This window comes from Triturus cristatus, chromosome 7 (genome assembly GCF_964204655.1).
Source record: "Triturus cristatus chromosome 7, aTriCri1.1, whole genome shotgun sequence".
Lineage (NCBI taxonomy): Eukaryota > Metazoa > Chordata > Amphibia > Caudata > Salamandridae > Triturus > Triturus cristatus.
In genome coordinates, this window is record NC_140590.1 from 239,155,100 (window position 1) to 239,177,961 (window position 22,862).

At 43.4% G+C, this 22,862-nt stretch overlaps 1 protein-coding gene across 1 annotated transcript in view; it reads right to left on the bottom strand.

Moving 5' to 3' along the window:
- Window positions 1-689: 689 nt before the first annotated feature.
- The window catches only part of LOC146809305 (lactoperoxidase-like), a 193,112-nt gene continuing 170,939 nt past the window's right edge, over window positions 690-22,862 (bottom strand). The window contains exons 12-14 of the mRNA XM_085614335.1: window positions 12,525-12,695; window positions 8,856-9,093; window positions 690-2,327 (exon numbers count right to left, since the gene is read on the bottom strand). Coding sequence (XP_085470461.1) covers window positions 2,126-2,327; window positions 8,856-9,093; window positions 12,525-12,695 — 611 coding nt within the window. The 3' untranslated portion in view covers window positions 690-2,125. The remainder of the gene's footprint in view (window positions 2,328-8,855; window positions 9,094-12,524; window positions 12,696-22,862) is intronic.

Consider the following 22,862-nt stretch of genomic DNA (forward strand, 5'->3'; position numbering starts at 1 on the left):
GCTAAAAGACCCTAATGACAAATAGATTCGAACCGAGGGTTCTAAACTAGTCTTGCTTTACCCTGCTTATTTGAGACAGATGAAAATATCACACAATCCTTAAAATTCCGTTAATTCTTTATGAGTGTTGTACTTAAATGTAAGACTCTCAATCTGTATCAAAATCATGTAACTTGCCTGGGCACACAACAAGGCAAGCCCTTCAGGGCTTAAGTTCTTAAATTGTACCTTACTTTATCACCAGTTATCCACGCTTTAGAAGGGATACCTTGTGCCAGATCTACCAAAGTATCAGAGTTGTTTTGTTGTCTTTAAAAAACACTTATTTCACTATGAGAATCTTTATTATATATCTTAAAACAATATTACAATATGAAATTAATTAAGAATGGTACAACTGGGCATGATTACAGAACGTAAACAATAATGGTTAATCACATCTGAACTTGTTATTTATATAAAGTCTTGTTTTTAGCTTAACTGTATGCAGTCAAATACTATTTACTAATTTCAATTAAATACGATAAAAAATACTAAAAATACTAAAAGACGATTATAATAATTACAAATAGTTTAAAAACATTGATAATTGCATATAGTTTATAAACCAATTGGTTGTGAACTATAAGTAATATTACTATCTTATAGAGCAATATTTATCTTATTTCTTAGAAAAGGTTTTTAAAAAGTTCAATCTAAAATTTAAAAAAATGTGGAATGCCCAAAAAAAAGAGAGGCTTATTTTTCATGTTTCTATATGGTTAATAAGAAACGATACATTTGTTACCAGGCAACATCTAAGTGGAAAAAAAAAATTGAAAAATGTAGTTCACTTCATTAGTTGGCTGACTGCAATTTCATCTGCACTCCTACCTCAGAGACCCATTATTTATGACATAATTAGCTGCCTCACGATCCATTCTCAACATATGACAACCAAAGAACTTCACAAGTACTGTATGAAAATGCCCTGAAAACGTGAACTAAACACTTGTCTCCCTCATGAAACTTTATACCAGTTGACGCTCTTCCTTAACTCAAAAGAAAGTAAGATGGCTCAGAAAATAAAGCAATTGCTGCTGATGTGTATGTGACTGACTGGTAATGAGTTAGATGTCTTCTATATTCCTAGGTTCACAAATTTAGTACTACTGACTTTGGAAAAAAAACAAGAATGCCTTTTGAATAGGGGTCACATTTTCCCCCATTGTTCTCCTGTCCAAAGAAGTAAAACCTTTAATGTATGACAGTCTTCCAGAAGGCCAGGTGCTAACATTCCTATTCCTTCTTGCCAGTTAAGGTTAGTTGGCACCTTCAGGGCCTTAAGGTCAGCCTTCAGGTATATCCAGTGCAGTTGTACTGACAACACCTAAACCAGAGTTGTAAGATCCAGTAGCAGACTGTTCTCTATGGACACAACGGAGGTCTATTGTTATGTTCTGGCTGCTGTTCTATATAGCACAAAAATGCTCTGACTTAAGAGAGTTCCAATAAAAAACAATAACATACCTATTCTGTCAGGTACTAAAGAATGGTGGTACTAAGCACTATGTGGAAACAGGTAGTATTATACAAGTCTAAATGAACTCAGTTTTGACTTTAGAGTCCTACTCAATATGTCAAAACAAAGCTGTCATACAACACACAAAATAAAACATTTGTTGACATTATGTTACATGCATCCCATGTAGCTATATGCCTCTTCATCTTTAGGTTTACATTTACGTGTCCATTCTTCACTTTAAAAAAAAATAAGAATAGATTGTAGGCACAGTGGCTTCAAGAACTGGATAATAACTTTTCCTTAGTTGTGACAATTTATCCTGTTGCATGTCATAAATGCTAATGAAACAGTCAGTGAAATATGAAGCCCACACTGCTAAAACAAGTTTTACACACCAGGGATTCATCACAGTTGTTCACTTTCATAGTGCTCATAGTAAAAAGTGATACTTAAACAGTCGTGACAAGAAAGAAAAAATTCATTTGGAGAAAATTATCCTGCAATTTCATTGTGAAGCCTCCTACGTCTTTCAAGAAAACATTTTTAAAAGTTATTGTAAAACAAGAGAAGAAAGAGCATTCCAGGTTGGAAAAGACCAATGGCTTTAGCCAACTTTTTATGTTAGCCTTCTCTCCACGGTGACAGGTTCAGTTGGCTTATTCTGTCACATCTTATGAAGTCTTTGGGGTACTCATTGGCCCTGAAAACATCCCTTGGCACTTGCTTGATCCCGGTGTTCGCACAGATAATTTGAGGAAAAGAGACATGCTCCAAAGCAGTGCGTTGCCAGTTGTTGAATACACCAGGATTCTGCCACCAAAATCTGGAGGACATAAACGAAAAATGCAAAAGTAAATAATTCATCTCAAAGACTGTGTCAAATGACCTTCAGAATACATTCCAGAATTCTAGTTAAATTATGTTTTCATTTTGGGTCCAGTTTAAAAACAAAAGAAAATTCTTATTTCAAAATTCAGATTTTCCTATTTGTCTATTGGAAGATTAAACCCACGGAAAGCCCATGGTCACCGTTTTTGATGACATTCCGATTGTAAGAAAACCCAGATGCCCATCTCATGTTTTTGCTACATAAATCCCTGGTCTATGACCTCTGCATGACCCTAAGGTCAGACTCCACACTCAACATGCTCTGTTTTCAAATGGTGTGTCCTCCTATTAGGCAGGAGTCAGTGGCAGCCGTCACGGCTCGTGAGTGGGGTGGTGGGCACGGACAGAGGGTACATGGGGGGGGTACAGTATAAATAAAAATAAATAAACAAACATTTACCTTGCCGCCAGGTCCCGCGTTTCTGCTCCAGCAGTCCCCTGTCAGACTCCAGGAACACGAAGCATAGCTAGGCTCCCCTGACCAATCACAACGCTGCAATGCAGTGTTGTAATTGGTCTGAGCATCGTGGTTCGACGATCAGCCAAGGAATGGGGCCTGGGAATGTTCTCCACTCAGGCTGTAATATAGCCTGCGTGGAGAACAGGAAAAATGCTCATGACTGTTTGGCCGGCCCCAGAGAACCGGCTAACCAGTCATGCACACTTAAGAGTCCATTAGCGATCCTGACAGAATCCTGGCTAAATTATTCCTCATCGCCCTATCTTGACCTCTTAGTCACGCCCAATTACAACATCGTAAGGCTGGACAGACAATCCAACAGACTCCTGTGAATACCTTGCACTTTCTATATGCATCAATACAACCCAACTGTGCAGACTGCACATCTTCTACCACCCTCTAGGCATGAATGACACCTTCACTGACCACCTTATGAAAATTCTCACAGCGAAGGCCTCTCCTAACTCCAATTACATTTTCCTTGGCGATTTTAACTTGCATTGGAACGACCCCAAGGACCCGCAGATCAACGCCATCAGAGACTTCTTGACTGACCAAGCACTCACCCAAGCCTGCTCACTCCCAACCCACTCGAAAGGTGCCACTCTTGACTTGATCATCTCCAAGGAATCAGCGGTCAAGCTTATCTTCATAGCCCCATGCGACTGGTCTGACCACCATGCTATCACCTTCCTTCTGCCTGGTACCCACAAGACATGGTCACCTCATCCCGTGATTCCCAAACACTGGGTGAGAGACACCAAGAACCTTGATCACGGGAAACTGGCTGCCCACTGTGAGACTGGCCTCCCTCCCTCCTCACGACACCATGGTCAAAAACCTCACTGATCATTATTCCACAACCATATCCAACATTCTCTGTGACCTTGCTCCGCTAAACTAAAAAGAACCCAGATCAAAGACAGGAATCCCTGGTTCAATGGATCCCTCAACAATGAGAGGAGATCCCTCCGGCAGGCTGAATGCAACTGAAAACAGCACCCATCAGCCCATCTACATCTTCTCCGCCAGTCCAGAAACGCATACAATAGGAAAATCCGCAACTCAAAAAAAGAATTCTTTAGAACAGAACTGGAGAATGCCAAGAATAGACCGCGCAAGCTATTCAAACTGTTCAAACACCAATCTAACAAACTGGCTAAAACCTCCAAAGAAACCCCTAAAGCGCTAATAACATGCAAGGGATTTTCCTCCTTTTGTGACAAAATCTCTGCCCTAGGAAATTAACTTGAATCAGCAACGCACTCCCAAACCACATTGGCTCCACCTCTTCTCTCCGCGCTGCCTTCACAGACTTCACCCAAAAACCTAGCGCACTGGTCCAACTTCAAAGTTTACGACAAACATTCTGTCTCAAAAATTCTGTCTTCCTTAAACCCGAACAACCACTACAACGATCCTCTCCCCTCTAACTGCCTAGCCGCCGCATCTGAAGGTATCATCCCCTCTTGGACTGCAATAATCAACACATCCCTCCTACAGAGAATGATACCTGACTCTCTTTAAGCTGGCCAAGTCGTCCCTATCTTAAAAAACCTACGCAGGATCCTGCATCCCCTGACAACTATAGACCTAAATCTAACATCCCACTCCTAGCGAACGTCCATGAGAAATGTGTGCAAAAGCAGCTGAGCCAACACATCACCAACTTCCACCTACTAGAGGACTTCTAATCCGGTTTCAGACCTCATCACAGCACTGAAACCACCATCCTACACATCGTGGATGATGCCCTACAAGCCCTTGACCAAGGCAAACCATGTCTCTTAATCCTCCTCGACCTATTCTCGGCTTTCAATACGGTTAACCACGAAACACTCCTTGAATGCCTCAAACTCAGGATGGGATTGGATGGCACCATTCTCGAATGGTTTAGGTCCTTCCTCCACAATCGTTCACAGAGAATCCTAATCAACGGTAACTTATCCGCTCCCACTCTGATCACGGTTGGAGTTGCCCAAGGATCAACCCTGTCCCCAACCCTCTTCAATCTGTACCTTGAACCGCTCACAGAGGTGCTTCGTACCGCCAATATCGCATACCACATGTATGCCGACGACACTCAGATCTACGTTAAAATCTCTTCTCCTGAGGACATTCTCTCCCTGAATGAGTCCTTGAAGCTGACTGTGCATTGGCTCACCTCTAACCAGCTAAAATTTAATGCAAAAAAAACGGAATTTCTCATCATCTCCCCAAACAAAAACAACCCTGACATTCAAGAATGGATCAAGGCTATCACAGCGTTAAAATGCCCCCCTATCATTGTAGACTCGGCCAAATCCCTTGGAATAACTCTTGATGGCTGCTTGAATATGGGTGGCCATATCAATTCGATGGCCAAAATCGCCAGATTTCACCTGAGCTACCTAAGAAATCTGAAACCCTTCCTCGACACTCCCGACCTAAAAATGGCAATCCAGGTTCTAGTCATTTCCAGACTAGAATATGGATGCTCCACCCTCACAGGTCTAACCAAGAGCTCGTTGGCCCCACTGAAAGCCTGCCTTCACGCCACCGCCAGACTCCTAACAGGTTCAAAGAAATTCAACCACATCTATCCCCACTTGAAAGCTCTAAAATGGCTTCCTCTAGAGGCCAGGATCCAACTTAAGCTGGCTTACATCACTCACAAGGCTCTATACTCCAATTCCCAGGCATTTCTGGCCCATAAACTCGTGATATCCGGAGGAGCCAGAAATTCCCGATCTGCCAGAGACCTTTTGCTCCAACCGGCACGCTTGCTGGAAAAAAAAACCCATACAATCGGGCCTTCTCTGGGGCCGCTCCAAGAATTTGTAACTCACTCCCGCCCCCCATCAGAAGACGTCCCTCTCTGGCTCGCTTCAAAAAAGAGGCCAAAACTATCCTAATGGGCAAATTCCTCCACTAACGCTGACATTACATGCACTTCCGTGACCCTGTTCCACCCTCTATTTCGGCATTATCCATTGTCTTTCTGTATGATACCTACCTACACTGAGACTGTTGTTCTAAATGTTTTCACCTGTTTTTTTCCATAGGTTCCCTGGGATTGAAACCGCCTGCTTCTTTGTATAATGTCCCTCCCTGTTTTCATCCCAACTGTTTCCTCCCCTCCCAAAGCTCTCTGATACCTTCACGGGTCTGGTTCGGCCTCTGTAAAACTCTAAATAAATAAATATATATATAACTAAAGAGTGGGCAAGCCACTCCTCCTCTGCCCTGTCCCGGGAGCAGAGCAGCCCTGCCTGCCCACAAAGCAGCGCAGAAACATAAAATGATAATAACTTGAAGTTATTATCATTTTATGTTTCCTTTATTTGCACTGCTTAAAAGCAGTGGGGCGATGCTCCTCTGCCATAGCGGAGGAGCCGCCACTGATTGGAGTTAGTCCTATCAAAGTGCACTAGGAACCGCTTCTTCTGTCCAGAGCCGTGGCCATAGTGGAGGCTTTTCCACATTCGGTGTCCAGCTAAAAAGAATGTACGAAGGGGTGTAGGGATATTTGTGGTGTTCTTTCTGGCCACAGCTGCAGACAGACAAAAAGATTCTATTTCTAAACCATGTTTGTGCTGTTTTCCATTCAGGAGTCAGGGCCATAATTGGCCTGGCTCTCTGTTTGCAGTCCAGGAAACATAACATAATGCAGAAAATGAGATACACACTTTCCCACAAAATGTTCATGTGCATGTGTTTTTCCAATTTCCAAATAACATACCAAAAAGATAGATTTTCTGACTTTAGTCATATTATGTGTGAACATTTGCACCTGTAGTGTTGGCTGCGTGTGTCTGTAGGATGTATGTGTCTGAAGTGTGCATGTTTCTTGTGTGTGTCCGATTTCTGAATGGTTGTATTCCTCCTATATGTTTGGTAACTGTCTGCTCATGAATATTAATATGTGTTATCTAAGTGTGCAACGTTGCCTGCACATTTGCATTTAGTACATGAGAGTTAGACCTATTGGCTTTTTCAGTTATTGTTTCTTCCAGTTTGTAACTCCAACCACAAACACCAGGTGCGATGAGTTGTTGGGCCTGGAATAGGCAATAAAATGCAGACTCTATATTACGAGTGACTTTTAATTATGCGGATCGTCAATATCGGCCTAATAGTGGGTCCTTTTCTACTCTGATTTATCACTTGCGCTGAGCACGTGTTAAATGAGAAGTATAGGCCCCGCAGGGTAGGACAATGCCTGTAGATGGCGTCAGGGGGCCGGCAGGCTTTTGAAATACTGGCTGCAGTCAGTGGTGTAAAGAAACTTGAGGGGCCGCCCCTGCAAAGTACATGGTGGGGACCTCCCACACTTCGGACTCAGGCAGGAGCTCTCATGCCAGGGGCCCGCTGCCCATGCACAGTGCTGGAGGGATCCCCCTGGAGCTTGGTCCCCGTCCCTCTTCCCTCCGTACTTCAGGAGCTGCGGGGGCTATTGATATGCCAGTGGCTGTAGCGCTGAATGCACACCCAATGTTGCTGCATGTGGTCGGGTGGGGGATGGGCGGTGCATCAACCAGCAGCCAGTTATCTTTGCAGGCTGCGGCTTTTTCAGGTAGATATCCACACCTGATAAAGCCAGCCTTGTGTTCTCACACCCAGGAATTGTGGATGCGGGAACAAAATAAGAATACTGCTCTTCAGCCTCATAATGAAGGATTATACTCTAGACCAGTAGTCTAAGCAGCTTACTACGATTCTGGAGGTCCACAGACCGCCAGACTCGCAGAAACGGCGGTCTTGTGACTATTATGACCATGGCAGTCGAGCCACCCTGGGACCACCGCTACCGCCAGGGATCAGAGATCCCTGGCAGTGGTGTGGCGTTCTTGAGGCTGCAATATACTTGGCAGGGTTGTTTTGGTCCCAGCAGGTATATTACTAGTTTCCTCACCGCCACACTTTTCATGGCAGTGCGACCCCCTGGTGCCTCTGCGCCATGGGTGCATACACCCCCATGTCTGCATGAACCCTCATGTTCCTGCACGGAATGAAATTCACAGCATTGTTCATTTTGGTCCGTGCAGGAACATGCTTTGATATTCTCATTGGGGTGTCTATTTTAAAGGCACTGCAGTGGGAACGCAATAAAACTGCCTGCCAGTGACTTAATAAATTGTAATCTGACGGGCGGTCTGTTTTAGCTTTGGCGGTGTGGGAGCCGGGTGGCAGCGTTGCGGCCCCGCTCCCACACTGCCAAAGTCCTAATAAGGCTCTTAGTGATGTAATGATAACAGCATTGCTAACAAATACTTGAGACAGAAATGTTTACACAATGTGTGCCCTCTGTTCAAAGTTAACGTTAAAAAGTTGACTTTACTACTACTTTACTACTGATATAGGAGTGATTTGATACATCCAGAATCAACGAGGTGTTAGCCCTTTGGGAGAGGTGTACTACTGACGTTGGAGAAGAGTCAGTTTCAGGACTTGCATGGAAGCGGTACATTTGGCTAATATTAACCCCTTCCCTGCTCATGACGGAGCCGCTCCGTCATGAGCCACGGTTGCCGTGTGCTCATGACGTAACGGTTCCGTCATGACACGCCCGTTGGCGGCCGCTCCGCCTACGCGGCGCTGTTTCCCCGCCTGTGCGGGGGGACAACGCAACTGGGCGGAGTCATGACGGAACCGTTCCGTCATGAGCACAGCCAAACCGTGGCTCATGACGGAGCGGCTCCGTCATGAGCACAGCGCCACCGCGCTGCCCCCCCGCACCCCCCAGCACCGCGGCGGAATTCCCGCCGCGGTGAAAGGGTTAAAGATGTACCATACATGTATATTCAGGAGCAGAGCAAGGAAGTGCATTACTCCAAGCAGAATGGAATTTTGCCAGGTGGAGTGCTCCTAGAACATTGAATAAAGGACATTTGTATGCCTATTTCCAGTAATTAACCTCACCTTTATATCTAATAAACCATGGCAATTGCATATTAATTAAAAACTTAATGAGTTTGAGATGAAGTCTGGGATAGCACATTAGGGTTTCATATTTATCATTACCTGTCTCCATTACGGATTTTCTTAAACTGTCTTCCTAAAATGCAGGCTAAGAGGGGTCCAACTCTTCCATTCTTGACAAAGGGCTCTGCCACTCCTCCAAGCCAGATGTCAATATTTTCAGGTGTCTTGTACACTTCAAGGAGCTTTTGGGCAAGCCTTGAGTTTTTTAGGACCTCGGTCAGCTCCCGCAGGTTTCTAGGGGCCGAGAGATTGCAGAACCTTCTCCAAGAGTTATAGCCTGAGGAAAAAAAGGAGAAGACATGGACATCAAGGCAGAAGCACAATCATCTTAGTAACCAGTTAAAGAATTTGGACATGCACATCCTCCTTCGAGACAAAATAGGGGCATATTAACAAGAAAAACTTGTCTCTTTCCGAATAACTTTGTTTCTCTCATTGTGCTTACTGTTGTCAAACATGGATTATAGAATTTTATGTGTGCACAGGATTGTTTGTTAATTGCTTTGTTGTAGGGCTCCATCCTACACACATTGAGGGGTTGTAAGGGTTTCCCCTCCCTGTTTTGCACCATAACTATTTATTTATTCTTGTACTTTACACGTTAATTTGCTGAGCGCCAATTGCTTCCTATATCCTAATACCCTGGTCTAGCAGTTTGAGCATATAAACAAGGGCTTTATCTCCGCCTTTTTGGCTTTAAAAGCCAAAGAAGCGGAGATAAAAATATCGCCCTATCAACAACAGGGTGCTAACATGCAAAATCGCATGTTAGCACCCTTTTTTACTACGCTTCCCTTTGCATCCCTAATGAGATGCAAAGACACGTTCCAGAGCAAAATAATACGAGTAATGTCGCTAAGCGACATTTCTCCTTTTATCAAGCTTCACGCTAACCCTGTTAGAGAAAAAAAAAGCAGCGCTAACCACGGTTAACGCTGCTTTTTTACATCTGCTAGTTTTCAGATTTAGCCAGGTAATCCAATGGGAGGTGGATTACATGGCTAATTCCACCATGGGCTATCAACAAGGATATCCCTATCCTTGTAGTTTTATCGCTGCATTACCAGCAATAACCTCCCAAAATGCCGCTATCGCTGGATTTTTTATCGCCTAGACGGTTAGCGTTGTTAATAACGCGATAACCAGGCGATATTATCCAGCGATAGCGGGCGTTAAAAAACTTAACGCTAAGTGCCCTTAGTGTTAATTTTCCCAGTTCCTTGTTAATATGACCCTTAATTCCTTAACAGGAAGGTTATGTCATTGGTTACCGCCACATTTTCTCTCTATTCTCTCCAATCTGCAATCCCCAATATTTTTCAAAAGATTATCTTATGTTTTGTAAAGCTCTGCAGAACGTGCCTTAATGCTAGTATCTGACAACCTATTTTTTTTTTCTATTTGATTGTAGACCTAGATCTCGACTTTGAGCTTGCAAGTAAATTCTGTCCTTTGAGCCAAGAGGAATTTGCACAGGGATTGGGCAAGAAATAATTACAAATTTATGGATGTGATAATTCCAGTGCCTGTTCATTTTTCCCCTGAAAAATGTTGGCAGGTCAAACTTGACACAATGTATTATGGAAAATAGCCAGAGAATAGGCCAAACGTTTAGAATTTGGTGCATTAAATAACGCACCTCTATTTTATGCCTAATTCTCAGGGATAAAACTGGGAATGTGGTCATTTACCAGACTCAGTATATATGTCAACAAGGACGGAGCTGAGGAATTTACCGGGGGCAGTAAAAAAACGACCCTATTTACACAACTAGTAATCACGGTGTTAGAAGAATTATTTTTCTTTTCGGTTCAATTTTGGATTGTCTTACTTTTGGCTTTGCCTCAGAAAATATTGTTTCTCACTTTGCTAGTTTATTTGCGTGCTGCTTATTGATGCTTTATGGCTTAGCACAAGATTCTAAAAGGGGAAAACATTGAGGCCCAGAATTACTAAACATTTGCACTGGTGCAAAGTAAGCATGGTATCTACCGCCCAGTTTAAACAGTGTTTTGTGCTGTGAAGATGCCCTTTTATTACCACAAGATCCACTTTGCTCTGCTTTGTGCTTTGTGTCAAGGGGGTGTTACAGGGGCGGGTAAGTGCAAGCACCTGTAGGTTTTAAAGCAATGCCTGGACGACTAATTTAAACAGAGTTGAAGCAGGCGAAAGTAGAACAAATGCATTTGTTTAAAAAAAAAACCAATGCATTATAAGAACGCACTGCATGTGTGCTATAGTGTAGAACACACATCCAATGCAAGGGTTCCTTCTGGGGCTGTACCTTGTAGATCTGCCAGACCTCACCTGTCAGTTTATAAGTGAAAATGAAGGCCTGAAGTGGATTCTCCAAGCAATCATTTTTTAGGTCAAAGCCTACCATAGAGCGCAGCTGTCTGGTTTGCTAACGACTTCTTATGGGCATTCTGAATGCTTCCTTCCCTGGGAATGCATTCTGCCCATTGCTACCATTTGCTTTGTGGTTTATAACTTACATTTGCTTGTATTTTATTTGCTGACTTATTTGGATTTAGGCTGACCAGCTTGAATTCGTCCCTCCGGTGGTGCAAACCCTGTTTACTGCATTCTTCCATGAACTCGCTTTCTGTAAACAGGCCTTCACATCTTTTCTTATAGTGTCACATTTGCTGTGCACTCCAAGACATAGGTCAAATGTCAAGCTCTGTCTTCAGAGAGAGCTTAGTGTTTACTTTTCTTTCTCTGACTTTAAAGTGAAAGAATTTATCTGACAATCTTGCTCTGAAAGAAAAGGCTTTTTTCTAGCACACAACACATTTTAAATGCCTGTAAATGAACTGTGCAGATTTTTCAGGATATATTTAGAATTTGCAAAGTACAAATGAAAAAATTACTTTTGTAATTCTGAAGTGATCTACCCCACTCTTTTCCAATCTACCCCTATACACTCAAATCAACACCAGTCTACCCCACTCCATTTAAATCTACCCCACTCCACTCCACTCCAATCCACCCCTCCACTCAATCAACCCAACTCCACTCCAATCTACTCCACTCCACTCCAATCTACCCCATTCCACTCCAGTTTCCACTCCACTGCAATTGTTCCCACTCCACTACAATCTACCCCACCCCACTCCACCACTCAAATCCAACACTCCATTCCACTCCAATCTATCCCACTCCAACCTTCCTAAATCGATCCCACTACAATCTACCCCAATCTACCACACTCTGCTCCAATCTATCCAACCCCACTCCAATCTACCGCACTCCACTCTACTACAATCTACCCCGCTCAACTCCAATCTATCCCACTCCACTCCAATCTAATTCACTCCACTCCAATCTACCTCACTCCACTCCAATCCACTCCAATCTACCCTAATCTGCCTGACTCCACTTCTGTCTACCCCAATCCACCCTACTCAACCCTATGAAGAAGTTTCTTCTTTTCCCGGATTATTGAATATTGATGACAAAAACATGTACAAAAGTTACATTCATGTTTTCTAATACAATATTTTTACACAGCTCCACTAAAAATAGCTTTAAAGAAAACTGTGACGTAGAGAAACAATATTTTGTAATTAGACCATTGATCCTTTTGATTGGCACGGTATGTTATTGACTGTTTGTCTGTGACGTTTCTATACATAACAGTTGGGTTTGTAGTTCAATACGTTTTTTTGTATTGCTTTGTTATCGGAAAGCTGAATATCTTATTACCGCGAAGTCCGTGATCTCTCCCACGCTGCATGTTGAAAGAAGCCAAGTCAAGTCCTGGCTTCGGGGATCTTTCAAAGAGCCTCTCCCGCAACTCATCACTGACGATCTTGTTCTGCATATTCAGCTTTGCCTCGTTTGCCAACAGGCCACGGAGCAGAGGGTCAATACCTCCTGCAAAGCCAACAGACAATAAGCAGAGGGTTAATACCTCCTGCAAAGACAACAGACAATGAGCAGAGGGTTAGTACCTCCTGCAAAGACAACAGACAATGAGCAGAGGGTTAATACCTCTTACAAAGACAACAGACAATGAGCAGAGGGTTAATACCTCTTACAAAGACAACAGACAATAAGCAGAGGGTTAATACCTCCTGCAAAGACAACAGACAATGAGCAGAGGGTTAATACCTCTTACAAAGACAACAGACAATAAGCAGAGGGTTAATACCTCCTGAAAAGACAACAGACAATGAGCTGAGGGTCAATACCTCCTGCAAAGACAACAGACAATAAGCAGAGGGTTAATACCTCCTGCAAAGACAACAGACAATGAGCAGAGGGTTAATACCTCCTGCAAAGACAACAGACAATGAGCAGAGGGTTAATACCTCTTACAAAGACAACAGACAATGAGCAGAGGGTTAATACCTCTTACAAAGACAACAGACAATAAGCAGAGGGTTAATACCTCCTGCAAAGACAACAGACAATGAGCAGAGGGTTAATACCTCTTACAAAGACAACAGACAATAAGCAGAGGGTTAATACCTCCTGAAAAGACAACAGACAATGAGCTGAGGGTCAATACCTCCTGCAAAGACAACAGACAATGAACAGAGGGTTGATACCTCTTGCAAAAACAACAGACAATTAGCAGAGGATTAATACCTCTTGCAAAGACAACAGACAATGAGCAGAGGGTCAGTACTTACTGCAAAGACAACAGGCAACGAACAAAACATCTGATTAAGCATCATTGAACTTCAAATCACAGCTAAGGAACTAGGCCATTGCTTTCACTTTGCAGGATTGAATTCTGTATTTCCTGGTGAGTATTTTGGGACGTGTGAACGTGGGCAGCAACAGGAAAGACTGGACTGCAGTTGATTGAGATTCTCTGTACTGTGAGCAATCAAGACTTACTCAAGCTCCTTTGGTGGGTCCATGTGTGCATTCATTTACTTTTTAGAATGTTGTGATCATAGCTTGTGAACACAATGCGCTCTTCTGTATTTTTTTAACTATAGGTGTTTGGTTAGCCTGGCCGTCCTGTACTATTTAATACAAATTTCATCCACTGTTTAATATGGAGAAAATAATTATTGCGATTCAAATGAGCAAAACTACAACATAAGTAATAAAAATGTAAGTTTACATAAATTGAAATTTACTTACTATTAACAGTTGAATACCATGTCAAAGAAGAAACAACTAAAAATGCCAACATGTATCCCCGAAGTAGACTGCATTCTTTCTCCCATTTAAGTCCTACTATTAAATATGTCTAGGATGGGAGTGTAAAAACATAGGCACAGCAGGGCAGGTCCATCAGAGATATTCAGAATAAACACTAAATATGCAAATGAGTTCTGCTTGGAGTCATTGAATATCATTTTATCTGAGGTGGAGATCTTAAAATAGGACTCATATCGGTCCCGTTTGGACCCACGTGGGATAATCTTGGTCTGGGATAATCATGACAACCAAACTGATTCAATGACATCAATGCAACATTTACTTTATTGTCATGTCAAGTCAGACAAGTGTTGCCAAAGTAATCGCATAAAATAAATTATATATTATAGTCCATTCAGTACTGATCATTCCAGTTCCCAGGCTGTTTGAAAGTCATGTTTTATGTGCGGTGCCCTTTTTTGATCCAGCACATATATATTAATTGTCCCTAAAATGGTATCCCACAAATACAAGAATGAACAAGTGACATTTATGTGCCATGTACAGTGCAGAGACAAAACAGCTACTGGCGCTGAAGCCTTTGCTACAACCATATCCACCTCGCAAAGCTTTGATCTGGAAAATCTATGGGCTACTATAGTGGAGAGGTGGGGTGCACATTTTGTGTCTGTAATATTATTAGGGGAATCTCAGGGAGTTTTGTCAGGGAGTTTTCAGCGCACTACTCTTTTACTTAACTGAGAAGTCTCATTGGCAAGGACCTGGCTGGTCAGTGTTTTCTAAAATAATCCAGGTGAGGGAGCATTCGGTGTGTCAAAGTTATCTTAGTCAATTGTTAATGAGAGAGATCTGTTTAGAAGAGCAGCGTGCTTTGGTATTTCTCTGTTGTTTTTTGGCCTAGTCCTTTGTTAACCTAGCAGCCCACTCCACCCTCTTCCCACATGATGCTTGCAGTTAATCGTGGAACGTATGGTTAAGAAAATGATGCACGTGCCCAAGCCCAAGAGTGAACATATAACACCCTTGTCAGATTCTAGGCACAGTGGCCTGCTTCCCCTGACTCTGTGATTGGTGCTGCCTCACCTCCTGAGTGACCGCCTGAATGGATCAGCAGTAGCAGCCCTGCAGAGTGACACACATTGTGAGTTAGATTAACGCATTTTGGGCTTTCCTTACATTACTGCCAGGTCCTAGAAGGCTCATGCTTTTTTGACCTGAGAACGTGCATTTGTATTTCGCTATCACTTCTGCAGCCTAGTCCTTGAGTAACGCAGCAGCCCAGACCAATCCCTCTTGCCACACAATGCTAACAACCTATAGCAAGGAGTATGGTAATGAAAATGAGCGTGAGATCCTCACTGGATTCCAGTCATCTTTGCCACCTCTCCGGATACTGTGATTGGTGCTGCCTTGCCCCTCTGTGAGCACTTGAGATTCTCATCGGACCAGAAGGGATCTACTCTCCCTCCATGGGGCTGTGATTGGTGAATACTCAGATCCAAGGCTGAGAGCCTTGTCCCTGGTGGTGTGCGATGCACTTGGAGGCTCCAGTGATTGGCCCTTAATAGTGAGAGACATAGACTTGCTGTGAGTACTGACAGGTACTTTGATTTGTGCTTCATCGGCAGGTCAGTCAGCGAGGAGCATGTATCTCAAAGACTTGGAGCCGGTCAGGGGACCAGTGGCGAGCTGGGCACCTAAGATTGCTGCAAGAAGGTATTTGATCGCCACTTTCAAAGCCAGAGCTGCAGACCTGCGTTGAGTTTTCAAACTGAATGAATCCAGTTCTGGGGTCAAATTCCAACAACACAGTGTTGAGAAAGTGTCCTGGGAGGTCTGATATTTACATTGTGTTTCATGAAGGTGGCTCTCTCCATTAGTAGAATATATTGGATCGCTTGCTCTTCTCTGTGTCTTCCTGTGGTTTCCGAGCAGGCAGAGAAGACACAGAAATTTCTAATTTCGAAAGCTTGTCAGTGGCGAGCTGAACCACTCGTCGTCTGGATCCCAGGGCTTAGAAAAAGGATTAATTGTGTCAAGTGAAGCCCAAAGCGGGAAGTGAGAATGCCAAGAAAATAACGGGGGTTTAGTGATAGGACAGCCAATGATCTGAAATGCCTGGCGAGCTCTAGGTGTTCATGTTAACCCATATAGGAGGCATTCAAGGAAGACGGAGAGGAGATAACTATAACTCGAAAGGAAAGGAAACTTTGAGAGACCAGGAAGAGTGCCAGAGGAGCAGGTGAACCTACAGATGAAATGAAAATACATTTTATTAAGAGCTTGATTGCCCATGGGCATTTTAGCGCTGGTCCAGCAACAGATGAATGAAAGAAAAGAAGATAGCAGCCTAGATAAGGATCTACAAATTAAACAGCCAGGTTTGGAGGTTCTTTCTGAAGGAGAACAAGGAGGGACATATTTTTAAGTGGAGTGGCAATGCATTCCAACGTTTGTTTGTGCCATAAATAAAGCTTCTACCGCCCCAACAGGTTCTTTTGACTTTGGGACCATCAGATTGAAAGCTGTTGAGGAACGTAATGGCCTAGGAGGAACATACATAATGAGTTTATTTTTAAAATAGCCCAGTCTGCCATCATGCAAAGCCTTGAAAGCAATACAAAGCCTTGAAATTGATACGCTTGTGTACTGGCATCCAGTGAAGATGGACAAATGCCTTAGAGACAGACTGGTACTTAGGTATTCCAAGCAGCAGCCGGGCAGCAGCATTCTACAGGATCTGCAGCTTAGTCAGTAAACGTTTCTGAAGATTAATATACAAGGCATTGCCATAATCAATTTTAGAGAGGATGAGAGCGGTAACAACTAATTTCCTCAGTTCTATTGGAATAAAAGGAAAGATCTTTCTCAAAATTTTTAAAGTAAGAAAAACAGCGGAGGCAACTGCATTCACCTGCTTGTCAAATGACGGGTGGTTGTCTAAGACAACTCCCACATTTTCATGTTTGCTGTTGGTAAAAGAACATCACCTAGCTCAGACGGCCACCAATTTGGAGACCAAAAGAAAACCTTATTGCCTAACAGCAAAACCTCTGTTTTATTGGAATTTAGTTTTGGGCAATTATTTGAAAATTAGCAGCTGATACCTGCTGATTTCCAGATATGGAAGCAAAAATCTGGTTATCATCCTCATAGCTGACAACCCAAAAGCCATTTTTTAAAATTAAGATAGCTAAAGGAGTAACATATAAGTGAAAAAAGGTTAGGGCTGAAATATAAGCCTTCTGGTACCCCGACAGAACGAGCTAGAAAGAAAGCCGTCCATTGATACAAATTGTTCTTTCTCTGCAAGAAAGGATGTCAGCAATGCCAAGGCAGTGCCACTTATGCCCAAGGACTTGACTTAGTCAATAAAAACCATGTGATTGACCATGTCAAAAGTGGCTGAAAGATCCAGTAAAATCAGCGCTGCAGGGTTTCCGTTGTCCAGAATTGCTCTCAGTTCCTCCAAAGAGGTAATCAGAGCAGACTCAGTGCTATGCTAGCCATGAAAACCAAATTGAGAATGGTCTAACAGATTAAAGTCAATTCCTTGTTAATGGCTTTTTCCACGATCTTCAACAGGAAAGGAAGACGTGAGATGGGACGATAATTAATCACAACAAATGGATTAAGGTACGATTTTTTTAACAGAGGTAATATTGAAGCCACCTTCCATTTTGTTTGAAAGTATCCTTGCTGAAACATTTCATTAAAAATCAGGTCAAGAAAGCTAGCTATGGTGGCAGAGACCAACCTGAGCATCACCGGTGGACAAAGGATCCAATGGAGAGCAAGAACGGGTGGTGAAGATTATATCCTGAACTTGGCCCACTGTCAAAGGGGAAAAGGAAGAGAGGGATGGTGAGCTAGAAGCGGATGGTACCGTTGTGGGAATCTGAGAAAAGACATTACCTGAAGCTGGAACGTCTGCCATCAGCGATGATGCTCGGGCCGAGTCCATGGAACTGGAGAATGTGTTGAATATATCCAACACCTTCTCCTGAAAGGAAGATGCAGTATTATCACAAAGGGCCTGACGGCTTTCTGTTTTATCCTGACTGCTAAAATTGGAAAGTTTTTTAATCTTGGCAACATTTTCTTAGCTGAGAATATTTTTGGTGAAAAGTACACAGATTTCTCCACAATAATCTGAGACTTATATTCTGATTTATTTTGTGTATAAAGAGTTTTTTTCTGTGAGATTGTAGTTGAGTTGCTCTTGGCATCTGCAGAGCTGCTTTAAGTCTCTGAGATTCTGTGAAAACCAAGGTTGAGAGGGGTTTAGCCTCTTTGTAAGGGATGATCTACAAGGGGCAATTGATCTATGGCTAAGGTAAGCCATAAATTGTATTCTGAGATATCCTGGTCAAGTATTCTAGAGACCTTAGGAAAAGAGGATGACAGTTTGCGATCAAACTGTTCTGCCACTATTTTGTGCCAAGGTCGACAAGTTTTAACAGTGCTGGGAATAGATTTTTCTTAGACAGCTTGGCTATGGTATTAAGATAGAACAATACTGTGGTATGATCAGACCAGGCAAGCGGCAATGTCTCAGAAAAGACAAGTGGGGTATTGTCAGAAAAGAGGCCATCAATCCTGTGACCAGCAGAGTGGGAAGGAGTAGTAACCAACTGATGTAATCCAAGGCTATTCATAAGGTCAATCAAGATAGCCGAGTTTCTATCCTCCAGATTTTCCAAATGAAAATTGCAGAATTTACCTTATTCTCAAGGGGATGACCGATACTATCTAGAAAGGCAGATTTTGGGCCTGGTGCTCGATGAATTAACAGCCCATTGAAGGTAACATGGTTATTAAAAGTAAATTAAAAATGTAGAGGCTCAAGATCTTTAGAGCAGTAAACACCAGAGCAAGAGCCAGAGAGATATTTTTTATACACTAGCGCTGGACCACCTCCTCTCTTCCCTACCCTACCCAACCTAAACTTAGAATAGTCAGTCAGGGTGGCTAAAACTAAGTCTGGGCCCGAGCTGTCGGCAGCCCATGTCTCAGTGATAACAGCTAGCTCAATATTATGCGTTTTCAAAAAATCAAATTTGTTTTTGATAAGTGATCTTGCATTAGAGTGCAGCGCAACAAATGATGAGGAACTGTTGCATCAATTAGAGATGTCTCAATATTCCTAACTAGCCTATTGTCTGGGTTATAAAACCCAAGTAAACAGTTGGAGCAATCAAATAAAGACGTTGGAAGGACTGAACTTTCTGTCATAGCCTGCCGGACGCGCTATTCTGCAGTTTCAGTATCCCAACATCCGGAAAAAGAGGGCGGGAAAGGGGCGTGTCCAGGCACTCACTCGGCGCAAAAGTGAAAGGAAAACTTAAGAACAAACCTCAGTCCAGCCACTCCGTATGCAGAAAGGCAAGCTCCCTAGTCTGGCTGCAAGTACTGGAAACACAATACAAATTAACTAAAAGGTGAGAAGGAGCTCTGAACTCATAAAAACAATATGAAATGATATGAAATGAAAAGTAGATTTATAAAGCGCAGATTGCTGCCCTGAGGCGTCCAAGCGCTACGTGAAGAGTGAGGCGGGAACAGCCGGAGTGGTTCGATGAATATAAAAAGTGCATAGCTGCCAAGGTTTCAGATTGCCATGTGTTGCATTTTCATAATTTCAGTGTTATTATGAGTGACATTTCAACAACTATGAGTGACATTTTCTCGCGAACAAAAAAATCAAGCAATAAAGATGAGGGGAACATTTAAATATCAGAAATTATATGCATTTGAGGAACGAGAAACTCTTTAAGATCTTGAAACTGCAGTAGAGCAATAGAAATTGAAGGGCACTAACCTAGTAAAAAGTAGTTACTCACAGCTAACCCTCGTGAAATAAAATTTTGCGAACACTTGGATAAGGTCTATAGACCCAAACTCCTCTCAGGCGGGGTGAGGAGAGAGTGGCCCATTAGGCGGAAGCTAGGAAGGTGGGTGAGTGATGGCTTCTTCCACCTGTGTTTGTTTGAAGTCCAGACTGCCCCAAAGTTGTCCTGAGAGGCCGACAGCCAGCTCTCTGTAAACTGGGCAATGCAGACGGATGCGTCCCAGTTGGGCTGGCGAGTTGCTGCAAGCCCCTGCCCTAACTGCACTCTGCACCGCCCCTTACTTTTTGGAGCCAGGCTGCAGATGTGGAGTTCCCGGAGTTTCCGCTTTTGGTCTTCAGTGTGGCTCCCTTGCTTCACTGGGCCCTGCCAGTGAGAGTCACGGCAGCGCCGGCTGCCTCTTCCCTCTGCTTGCTCCAAATCGTCATGTTTAAAAAGAAAAATACGGCAGCAAAACGCAGCAGTTCAACATGGCCACAAGAAACGGAAATCTGCTCCTATAATTAATTGAATTCTCTGCAAACAAGCAGGCGCGCGATGTGTGCCTATATAATGATCAGCTGTGAAACATACCCATAATTAAAGAGGAATGTATCGTACCACACGGGCTGTGCATGTTAGCAGGGCCGGTTTAGCGCTGGTGGCACCGGGTGCAACAATCACTTTTGGCGCCCCCCCACACCCCATGACCGCATACTCGAGCTCTCATACTACCACAGGGCAAAAGTGTCCCTCATCTCTTCAATCATAAGATATTGCTAAACACAGCACCCCCCTGAGGTCAGTGCCCCCCTCCACAGGCCAGCGCCCAGTGCGGCCGCACCAGTCGTAAAACTTTAAAATCATGATACCTTTTTTCGGGCTACGCTGGGCACTTCCTGGTCGAGGGCCGGTGAGAGGCAGTGCTGGCCGGCCTCCGTCAACCCACCTCGGACCCCGCCCGCGGCAACGCCGGCCGCCGGGCATGATTGAGGGTCGTGGCTCTGCCACATAGCTGTCAGCTGCACAGTCAGGAAAGTTTTCTGGGCAGCTACAAATTTCTCCGGCCACCAGTTTGTGATTCAAAAAGTGCCAGTCCAATGCTAGCAATATGGCGCCGGGGAGCCAGGCACCTTCCAGAAAGACGCCCACTAGCTTGATTACAGGCAGCAGATCAGAGACATACAGGGACCAGCTGAAGAAGGTGAAAGCCAAAGCAGAGACCTAAAGGGGTTTATGAGAAGCTTATAGGGAGTTGGAAGGGACAATGACAAGTCATTTAGTGACAGGAAAGGACCGCTGAGAGGCCTTCTGTGTGCCAGAGTGGGTGGTGTGAGGTCGGCTATGGACGTGGAGGAGAAAGTGACACTATAGATTAATCTGAGGGGTGGCCTAAGCAGAGACAGAGGGGACAGGTGAGGGACTGTCTTGGCCACAGAGGCGGCAAACATTAGCCTGAATACATTTCCGATGTATCTTATGTCTTGCTGCAGCAGACGTTGCTGCAGCCCTCCCTATTCCATCCCAATTCTGCTTAGCCTTAACGTTCATTAAGCATGTAGCTTTAGCTAATTCGGTCTTTTTTTAACTACAAGCCTAGCAGTGTTAAAGGGTGAAACTAGAATCCCAAAATGCAACAAGTTGTTGGTTAAAAAAAAAAAAGCAGTCCTGGCTGCAGGTGATGTCGGATGGTCCAATTAGATGAGGGAGGGAGTGAGCATGGTTGCCTATGTTCCCAATTAAGTTGAAAGACCAATTATTTTTTAGCCAAGTAAAGGCTTTATTTTAGCTTTCTTCCACTTAAACTCCCACCGTTTCAATGTTAATGGGAAAACTAAATTCACCCCTATTGTTCCCAACTCGCCCTCTTATACATCTTTTATTGTTGGGGGTGGGGGGGTTTAAACACACTTCAGGAGTGCCACGGATCTGCATTGCAGAAATGTGGAAATTTGTAAAATATATTTCGCTACAGAAAAATAACAATTTTATTCTACATGCAATAAAGTGTTACTCAATGTATCACACACAATACTCTGAAATAACGCATAAACCCAATAAAAACATGAAAATGTTACACAAAAACAATGTCTTGTTCTTGAGCTCTGAAGAGCAAATGAGCTGGCTCATTCACTGTTAGTGATGTTAGCTAATCAGTTGGCAAGAGCACTAGATGGTACCCTCAGGGAGTGTTCCATTTAAGCAGGCAAAAAAGCCATACCACCAGTGGGTGGAGATGGCTGCTATGTTTTCAGGTGCAGAATGTTATAAACACCTGCAAACCCAACAGGTCTCGCTTATAACATTTGTCTGCTTTGCTACTGCTCATTGTTTTCTTAGGTGAACGCTGTGCTTGTACAAGCAGGCAGGGTACGCCATCTTTGAATGGATTTTCTTTTGTCTGAGAAAACTATTCATAATGGTCGCCTCACATTCTCACACAAGTGTGTGCGCCATCTTTGAATGGTTAATTCATTCAAAACTGACCTCCGTGCACATAGGCACAGGTGCACGCACTGGCGGCCATCTTAAACAGTTACACAAGAATTTAAGATTTCTTCACACATATACAGTGGTGGGAGGTACTCAGTGAGCAAGGAGCTTGGGGAGGCATGTGTGCATTAAAAGAATAGTTTTTAAACTTAAAGAGAGCTGGATCGAAAGGTGTGAGATTGAAGTAGAGCAGAGCCAGGGAGAATGAAAGAAAATAGATCCCTATCTGGACTGCAATGCAAGGTCTGATGTCAACTGTGGAAGGAATCATGCCATGCAACCAAAACATAGTGAGAGCAAAATGATATCTGGGTGTGACTAACAGAAGTATAATAAGGAGGAAAACAATTGAATCAGGAACAGAGAGGTCACATGGACAAGAACGCAATCCATTCATGAGGAAAGGGCTGGTCCAAAGCCCTCTCTACATATTGACGATAGGTCTTTGACAACGCAATCCCCTTATCTGCTAGATGAGAAACATGGCTCAGTGAAGGGAGAGCAACTAAGTAAGTCTGACACCTAACTAGCAGGAAATGTACAAGCAGTGCTGAGGCAATTCCCAAGGTTGGTCTTTCTGACCCTAGAATGGAAAAAGGTG